The sequence below is a fragment of the Buceros rhinoceros genome, unplaced genomic scaffold (assembly GCF_000710305.1).
Source record: "Buceros rhinoceros silvestris isolate BGI_N320 unplaced genomic scaffold, ASM71030v1 scaffold30441, whole genome shotgun sequence".
Classification (NCBI taxonomy): domain Eukaryota; kingdom Metazoa; phylum Chordata; class Aves; order Bucerotiformes; family Bucerotidae; genus Buceros; species Buceros rhinoceros.
This window is the reverse complement of record NW_010393037.1, coordinates 45264-54045: the sequence shown is the minus strand read 5'-3', so window position 1 is coordinate 54045 and position 8782 is coordinate 45264. Positions and strand designations below refer to the sequence as shown.

The following is an 8782-nucleotide window of genomic DNA, read 5'->3' as shown; positions in this document are numbered from 1 at the left end:
GTTTTTTTTTCCTCTTCTTCGTTTTCTTTTTTTTTTTTTAAATAATGTGAGGTCAGTTTAATCTTCCTCGCCTCCCCCATACATGTCTGCCAGTTTCTTGAACCTGGGTCCCCAGTCGTTAAGGTAGTCGTAGTCCTGGTCCCCGGAGCTGGAGGAGTTGAGGGAGCTGACGGAGCCGGCGGTGGAGCCGCTGCCCTCGTAGTCAAAGACCAGCAGGGAATCGTAGGGGGGGGCTGTGGGGTCGTTGTCTGCCGCACGCAGGCCCTGGAGGGGGGCAAACCCACAGCGTTAATACCCACCATGGGGTTTGACGGTGATGGTGCTCAGGAAGGGTGCTGGGGTAAGGATCTGGCTGGTGGGGCACCGGGGAAGCCTGCAGCAAAGCTGGAAGAGGATGGTGAAAAGCTCAGCAGAGGTGGTGAGAAAATGAGGGTCCTGGGGCTCCCCTGTGCCCAGCTGCCCCCCCAGGTAGAGCCTTCCCAGCTGCCCCAGCAGAGAATCCACTAACTCCCAGTGCCTCTGACAAAGAGCTGGATGGAGCAGGAGGGGAGTTACTCCCAAGGACCCAGCTCCCGATCTGGAGCGCTTTCAGTGCTGGACAGCTTGGCCACAGAATAACCAGCACCCTTCCTCTCCTACCAAGAGGCGTTATTGCAGTAAGCATTTCAATTTTGGTCATTTTGATTCCTTTAGGGAAAAAAAACCACCACCACCACTCCTAGAAAAACTCTGCAATTAGAAGAGACTTGGGCTGTGAAATCCCGGACCCAGGGTTGGGAAGCATTGCTGTTCCCGTGCATCGTGACTGCCCAGTGTAGGCAGGCCACAGAAATGGCCTCGGGATACGGAGAAAAAGAATTGTTTTGCTGCAGCCCAGCCTCAGGAAAAGCCCAGCAGAAGAGACCTGCAATAAAGCCGAACCTTCTGCATTCACCCCTTCGGAAACGCCAGCGTGGGGAGATGGAGCAGGTTTCACTGCAGTGATTGGAGCGAGTCGTCCTGTGTGTGGATGTGCGTAAATGTGTGTGAAGGACGGGCAGGAACCAAGGAAGAGGGAATTTTAATGATGAAAATGAGAAAAAGCACAGCAGGAAATGGACACAGTAATGGAATTAAATCCAGTAACATTTATTTTTCTGACTTAGGAAATGGATGGCGTGTTTTGTCTCGGAGGAAGTAACGGATTGATTGGTTTGTAACCACTCAATCACTCAAAACTAAACCAGATAAGAAATACCAAATGGATAGATATTTGTACAAGCAGGTAAAGGTGCACTAACGTAACCCGGAACAGAGGAACCCTCTCTGATGGGAGACGGATCCCCCTGTTCTGCAAACTCTTTGAGGTTTTAGACCAAACAGCTTACTGGGAAGGCACAGGCTGGTGAAAGTGTCACAAGTCCAGGAGCCACAAGTGGCACCTTCAGTTTTCAGCAACCCCACCGCTGCCCGGCCACCGCCTCGCCACCAGGATCACCCTCCTCTGTCCATGCCCAGACATGGTTTTACTGACGGCAACTGCAATGTTCATAGTAATCCAAGGGAGAGCGGGATGCGGTTACGCTGCCTGGATGTGGAACAGCGTGCTATCTATCTGTAATACCCACCTCGGAAATCTCAAGATTTCATCTGTATTTTGGCTTTTTAGAAGCTCGGTGCCCTTATCAGGCCAAGTCCCGTGTCCTTTGCTCATGCCAGTCGTTCCCCCGGCTTTGGTCAGACCCCTCAAGTGAGTAATAGCATCACTTGCCCCATGCAGCCAGGAGAACGTTGGGTAGCTGATTTCATCTGGCTGCTCAAGCTTTTAAGATGTGACACAGGACACCCCACAGAACATACCTCATTAATAAAGTCACCAATATCCCCTGGGTGTGGGATTACTGGTCTTATAGGATACTGTGGTTCAGCACCGATAGGTCTTTCATCCACCCTCCTGACTCCAGGTGTCTTGTTCAGCACGTGATCCATGGTCTCCGGCTGCTGGAGCTGGCTTAAATCGTAATCCTGCGACAAACGGAAAGGCACAGAGTGAAACCGAGAGCTTTTCCTTCGCATCATCTACTCACCCAACGTAGAAACAAGTTGAGGGGTCTAACCCTATTTCAGCTGAAGTTCAATGGTAAATCTTATCCCTGGGTATGTAGCACCTCTATTTAAATTTCTGATAACTCATAACCTGACCTCATAAAATTGACCTCCTAAGAATGTTTCTTAAAACATAGTTAAATCTAATATTTAAATACTTTCTGAATATTTTACACAGTGTCTCAGTCTTTGGGTTAAAAAAATTGGTTTTTGTTTGCATGCGCATAGATACGTCTGTAACTGATGAAATACATAACGTAAAGACAGGGCTGGTGGACATATTATTGCAATTACACCTGTACAGAAGGAAAAACATTTACATGTGTATTGCGTTTCTGCATGCAGGCCTTTCAAAGTAATTATGTTCTTTTTCTGCTTGTGAAAAATCCCAACAGACGAGGTTTCTATCAAGGAACGAGAAGCAGGTAATATTTCATTAAAAATATATTCATGGAGGTAATGGTGTTTTGCTGCTCTTCCTTTGCTGTTATTTTTAACGAATCCTTTCTAAAATATTTAAGCCTACAGTGTAGCTGCCTGAAACCAGATACTTCAGCTGGTTTGAATGCTCGTATCAGTGCTTTGTTCTACCGGTGAAACTATTCTTGTGCTCAGACGGGGATGATTGAATCTCCAGGAGCAATATTTATAAATAACTTGTCAGTGACAAGAGAAAATGAAATGCTAATTGCAAGGAGTTTTCCACTGAATAAGAACTTCTCAAGTTTCGGGCAAAGCCTCTGCCTCGGCTCCCTGCAGTGGCTCTGGCCAGGCTCACCCGCCGGCCTTTGGGTGCCACCGGGACCTCCATGGCAGGACACAGAATCATCTGGTTGGAAGAGACCTTTAAGGTCAAGTCCAACTGTTCCCCCAGCACTGCCAGGGTCCCTACACCATGTCCCTCAGCCCCACCTCCACAGGTCTGTAAAACCCCTCCAGGGATGAGGACTCCACCACCTCCCTGGGCAGCCTGTTCCACGGCTTCACAACCCTCTGGGTAAAGAAGTTTTTCCTGATACCTAACCTAGATCTCCCCATAGACATGCTGCAGCGGTTTTGGCTACTCCTCAAGCACCAGCCCCAACACTGACCTCGGGACTCACTGACACCAACCATGAACACGGCTGCCTCTGCACAGACCCATGAGCCATTTAAGCAAGAAAGAATTAAGCCATTACATGATACAGAGTCACACAATTTGTGTGCACTTCATATTCGAGGCCTTGGGCTCTTTACTTGCGTTAGGTAGGAATAAAAAAAACCAGTGACCTAACCATGAGCAACCAAACTTTGCTGTTTTTCAGCTGAGAAAATACACCCATAGCGGCAGGACAGCCCATCCCAGGGGTGCAGGCCAGGGAGGTTCTCCTGCAATAGCAGCAGCGGTGTCTGTAAGAAGAAGCCACCACAGAAAAGCTGACGCATTCAGGCAGGCTGTGGCTTAAGGGTTTGTCACCAAGCACGGCTTTGCCACTGTACGCTTCGTGGTGAAAAAGAAAATCCCCAAATGTAGTCAGACACTTCTTACAAACCACATCCAGAAATTAAAAGAAATTAAAGGCACACTAGAGATGATTAGCAAACGCCGGGAAAGCCCACAGAAGGCTCGAGGAAGCCAAGGCAAGTGCCTGCAGCCACACGTCTGGAGAATGGTTAAATATACAATTTTCATGACCAAAACAGCAGAAACAGTGTTTGAACATGAGTGTTAGTAGATGGATATATGCAAGCTGGCCGAGGGGATAGCAAAATCCAAGTAGCACTAGCCTTCCCGCACAGTTTGTACAGGGGAGTGTCCCAGTGACATGCTGGACCTAAGCTGGCTCTTACTGTTGTCCACACCATAGTGGGGAAACCAGTAACGCTGCCTCGGCATAAACAAGGGGGAACACAACCCTTTGCAAGTACTTTAGTGAAAATAACGTGGGTTTTGAGAGTATAGATGGCTCAGCTGCTCCTTGGCCGCAACCTGAAGGCTATTCTCACCTGGTCTTCCTCTCCACCTCCCTCTTCGTCGTACTTCAGAATATTGTCCCTGACGTCGTCCTCAGGGTCAATCAGGAGCTGCTTGGTGTGGCGCTCCTTCTCCCGGCGTTTCATCCACACCACGAACAGCAGAACCATGGCTGTAATGGAGAAGAAGTGGGGTGAGCCTGGATCTCACCGGGTGCGAGACCAAGCCGCATGTGACAGAGTGTGATGGCGTGTCCTGACGTCTCACCTGCCCTCCTCCACTACGGAGAACCTCCCTGGCTGCTAGTGAGAGAAATCAAATTTTATCCTACTGCATGTTCTAATTTATAAGAGAGAGATCAGTGAGAGCTGCAAATACTGTGACAGGCCTCCGTACAAACAGTTCTCTAAGATCCATCACGAATGCTGATTGAGCTGATGTTTATCAGAAGTCAAACACACAATCAAAGGAAAAGCAAAGAGGAAGTGTGAAAACTGATGCTTTCTGAAAATATTTGATCTAAATCCTGAATTTCCAGGATTTGATTTTCACCTTTATTTTATTCGGGGGCGTAAAAAAAAGGTGGAGGAAAGAGAGAGATGCCGAGGTGCTGAGATGCAAACAGGTCCGGATGCCCAGCCCCTTGCACAAGCGGCTGTGCCAGCAGCGTGACACAGCGATGCCCGCTCAGGTCGTGATGCTTTCTGAAAATATTTGATCTAAATCCTGAATTTCCAGGATTTGATTTTCACCTTTATTTTATTCGGGGGCGTAAAAAAAAGGTGGAGGAAAGAGAGAGATGCCGAGGTGCTGAGATGCAAACAGGTCCGGATGCCCAGCCCCTTGCACAAGCGGCTGTGCCAGCAGCGTGACACAGCGATGCCCGCTCAGGTCGCCAGCCCTAGCCGTGGCAGTTGTTTCACTGTGGTGTGCAGCACCCCATGCTTTGGGGAGGGTGGGTAGTACTGGGTTGTGTAACCTGATTTGGGCCCACTTCTCCTCTTTTTTGGTGAGGGAGGGAGGCTTTCTAGACTTCCAAGATCGCATTAGCCAGGACATTAGTGTACGCGTTTGGCCATCGACTTGCAAAGCAGATCTAAGATCAGTTGACATCCTTTCAGAGAGCAGGGCTTGCTTTGCAGAGCAAGGGAGAACGAATCTGGTAGCACAGAGCCAACCTCCTTGGGCAGCGGCAGTTACGTGCCAAGCCCTGGCTAATCTCTCCCAGTACAGTAAAGAGAGAGATCAACATGAGAATTTTTCCCCCACTTAAGGGGGAAATGCTGCCTCCCTGCTCCACAAGCTCCTCCTTCAAAGGGCCACTCATGTCCCAGAGGCTGGGCGCTCCCTGTGACTTAACGCATGAAAGTCACTCTGGGAACTTGAGTCTCCACTAGCACAAGGCAGCCAGACCTTGTCTTCTGTTAGAACTGCTAATACATCAGTTTTCATTCTTGTTCTCGGTTGCTGCAGATCATGCCACCAAAAATGAAACTAAGCCTCCACAGTTGACGGAGTTACACCTCCCTGTGTCTGCCTCCCCTCCGTTCTTCACGCAGGAAGCTGTGATGGTGGCAATCTGCAGACGAAGGGAGAGATGGAGGTGGGAATGTGTGCTTGTGGGAATGTGTTCCGTTTCACTGAGGTCAACCCTTGCAGCAAACCAATTCAGCCAACCCACGTGAACCCGGGCAGGACCCTGGTAAGATCCCAAACTCTTTGTGTTTTTCAGCTCCACAAGGAGAAGGAACAGTTGCTGTTTCCCACCTTCTCATACCTCGCAGAGTTTTCTTTCCCTCTGCCTCTTCACCGAGCCTCGGCATCGCTTCACGAGTGGGCAAGGCTGGAGAAGAGACCAGACCCTGGCAAGGGAGAGATGGAGGTGGGAATGTGTGCTTGTGGGAATGTGTTCCGTTTCACTGAGGTCAACCCTTGCAGCAAACCAATTCAGCCAACCCACGTGAACCCGGGCAGGACCCTGGTAAGATCCCAAACTCTTTGTGTTTTTCAGCTCCACAAGGAGAAGGAACAGTTGCTGTTTCCCACCTTCTCATACCTCGCAGAGTTTTCTTTCCCTCTGCCTCTTCACCGAGCCTCGGCATCGCTTCACGAGTGGGCAAGACTGGAGAAGAGACCAGACCCGGGCAAGAAAGGCGGGCGGCCCAGCCTGCAGCCCCACTGCGTGGGGAGGTGGTGAGGAGGATCTGCGCTCCTCCTCCCAGCACCGAAGTGTTTATACCCCACAGGGATGCGGGGCAGCGAGCAGAAGAGGACCGGACAGCTAATTACTGCCATTGTGTGCCAATTGGCTGCCAGCCCTGCCTGCCAGCTAACAGAATTGTTTTCAGATAGTTCAGCACTTCTTTAATGCTTATCCTAGATCTATTCAAGAGAGGGAAAAGAAAAGGGAAGAAAATGTAACTCTTATCTGCAATATAGAACCTCAGCTATTTAGCAGGCTATTGAAGTCCTTTTCTCCTCGTTCCTTTTCAAGTCTCTCACAACAAGATACCTGCCTAGTCCACAAAGACAATATTATAATGGTTACCAGGGTTTATCTTTCTCTTTTCCTTTTTTTTTTAAATGCTACTTTTTCATGCACTTGTGGAAAAAAACTGTGCCATTAAGGACTTTACAGCTACCCTGGAAAAAAAAAAAGGCCTTCAAAGTGTCAATAGCGGATGTAGTGCACTCTCCTTCCTTTTATTCACTCTGCAGAATGGGAAGTGCTATTACTGCTGTTAGACCCATTTTCACTCTGCATGTAGTTTTCCTTGAAATCTATTGTCTTCACCCATCACAATTTTTTACTGCATTGCTCTTCTAAATGTGTTATTTGTGCAGCTAATACATCAGGTACCAGGAAGGAGAGAAAAACCTTTGAGCAAAGGTAAAGGCAGAAGCTTCCTTCACCTGAGCACTCAGATCTGTCCCCTTGCTGCTTCTTCCTTTTAAAGCCATAAAACTCTGACCTGCTGCCTCTAAAATGGACAAATAGCACAAAAAATCCCGCATCTGCCTTTTTCCCGGCTATTGTTCAGAGGTCACGATGTAACACGGAGAGAAAGGAGGCAAAACACTGGAAGGATGTAACTGGAAAACTGCTCACCGCGAATTACATTTTTCATCACTGATACAGTGCTTTGCAGCTCTTGAAGATAAAAAAAAAGTCAATTAGAATTACAATGAATGTAAAAATAAGCTTTTGTAATAAAAACCATAATTTTAAATGGGATAATGTATCTGAAAATGAAACGAGGAATCTCTTAAATCAAACGTCCTTCAGCTGAAGTTAATTTCAGTCAATAGGATTTCTAACTGTTTAAATCACATTTTAGCACTGGATTTGTACAAGAGCAGCAAAAAAAAAAACAAAAAACCACGCCCTGTGTTTAATCACTGTTGTGGCTTTCAGTGCAAACGTGTAGACAACGGGCAGCAGGGCGCCTGCACGCCCCGGTGTGCACGGTGGGACTGATGAACACATCGTCTTCTGGGTGTGCAAACACGGCGCGTTCGCAACAAATGCCCGTGCTGAAGGGAGCAGCCCAAACCGCCCTGCTACTGGGACCCCATACCCAGTGAAGGACAGAAACTGGGCATCGTGGCTGGGCACAGGGCTGCTGCCACGGGCTCGGATGGGCTGGATCAGGGGTGGGGACTGCGCAGCCACGAACACCCGGTTTTCTTGCTCGCTCTCCAGACTGCTGTGGAAAATCAATTATACAACAATCCATCCCCATTGCTGGCCCAGGAGGGTGGATGTTTGCCCAGAGATGACCCATTCTCCTAATGTACCGTGTCATAGCCACATTAGGTGACATTTGTAGCATACGTCGCTCTATCTGCTCTCTGTTTAAACACATTGGGGGTAAATATTAAATGTGATTTAGCACCATAACTCCCATTAGCTTTAATGGGAGTCCCATGGTTTCATCCTGTGTTTATTGATGAATATTTACCTCATTGTTCATTTCAGCGCTCGTTTTTATCTATTCCTACTGTGCCAACTCCTGCTTGACATTATAATGATACCATTTTTATTTTTAAGTGTGTGCACACATGGTTATTGGTAACGCTAATGAAAGCCTGGGACTAACAGCGTGGCTGGGCAAAAGGCATGGCTTTGCCTCGGGGAAAGGGATGGCCAGCCCTTCTCTGCGATGCATCTCCAGCCCTCCTCACAAACTGGGGATCCTGCCTCTAAAAACACTCACAATCCACCGCAATTCTCCAATCTGATGTTACTTTACAAGCAACGGGAATAACTACCATTCTTCCTTTCCTCCGAACAACCACAAAACTACAGCTACGACTGGCTCTGCCAGGGACTAGCCAGACTCTCATAACCAGTGGATCTGGTACTGGGAACCAGTATATCCACAGCCAGCCAGGGACCTGAGAGCTATGGGGTAGTCTGTCACAGGATTTTGCAGAAGTCCTTCAACTTTTTCCTGCAAAATGTGGAGAATCATATTGCACTCACTACCTACAGGACACTGTTGGGTGTAACGGTGTTTGTAAAACTACTGGAAGTCTTGGAAAGAAAAGTCTGACACAGGCAGAGATTTTTGCTGACTCTGAAGCCCCAAGCTCACGGCTCTGTCCTTTGCATGGAGCTCGCACAGCCCTTGGAAAATACCCCATAGAGAAACGGGACAACGGGGAACGGGATGGGCAACAAGACACTTCCCAGCGGTGTCAGCCCCTGCAGTACTTACTCAGCAAAATGATGATGCAGAT

At 48.3% G+C, this 8782-nt stretch overlaps 1 protein-coding gene across 1 annotated transcript in view; it reads right to left on the bottom strand.

Moving 5' to 3' along the window:
• Position 1: 1 nt before the first annotated feature.
• The window catches only part of CDH4 (cadherin 4, type 1, R-cadherin (retinal)), a gene marked incomplete at its 5' end in the record, with an annotated part of 42943 nt that continues 34162 nt past the window's right edge, over positions 2 to 8782 (bottom strand). Inside the window, 4 exons of the mRNA XM_010144724.1 lie at positions 2 to 264; positions 1840 to 2004; positions 4072 to 4211; positions 8761 to 8782. The exon at positions 8761 to 8782 is cut by the window's right edge and continues 16 nt beyond it. Coding sequence (XP_010143026.1) covers positions 58 to 264; positions 1840 to 2004; positions 4072 to 4211; positions 8761 to 8782 — 534 coding nt within the window. The remainder of the gene's footprint in view (positions 265 to 1839; positions 2005 to 4071; positions 4212 to 8760) is intronic.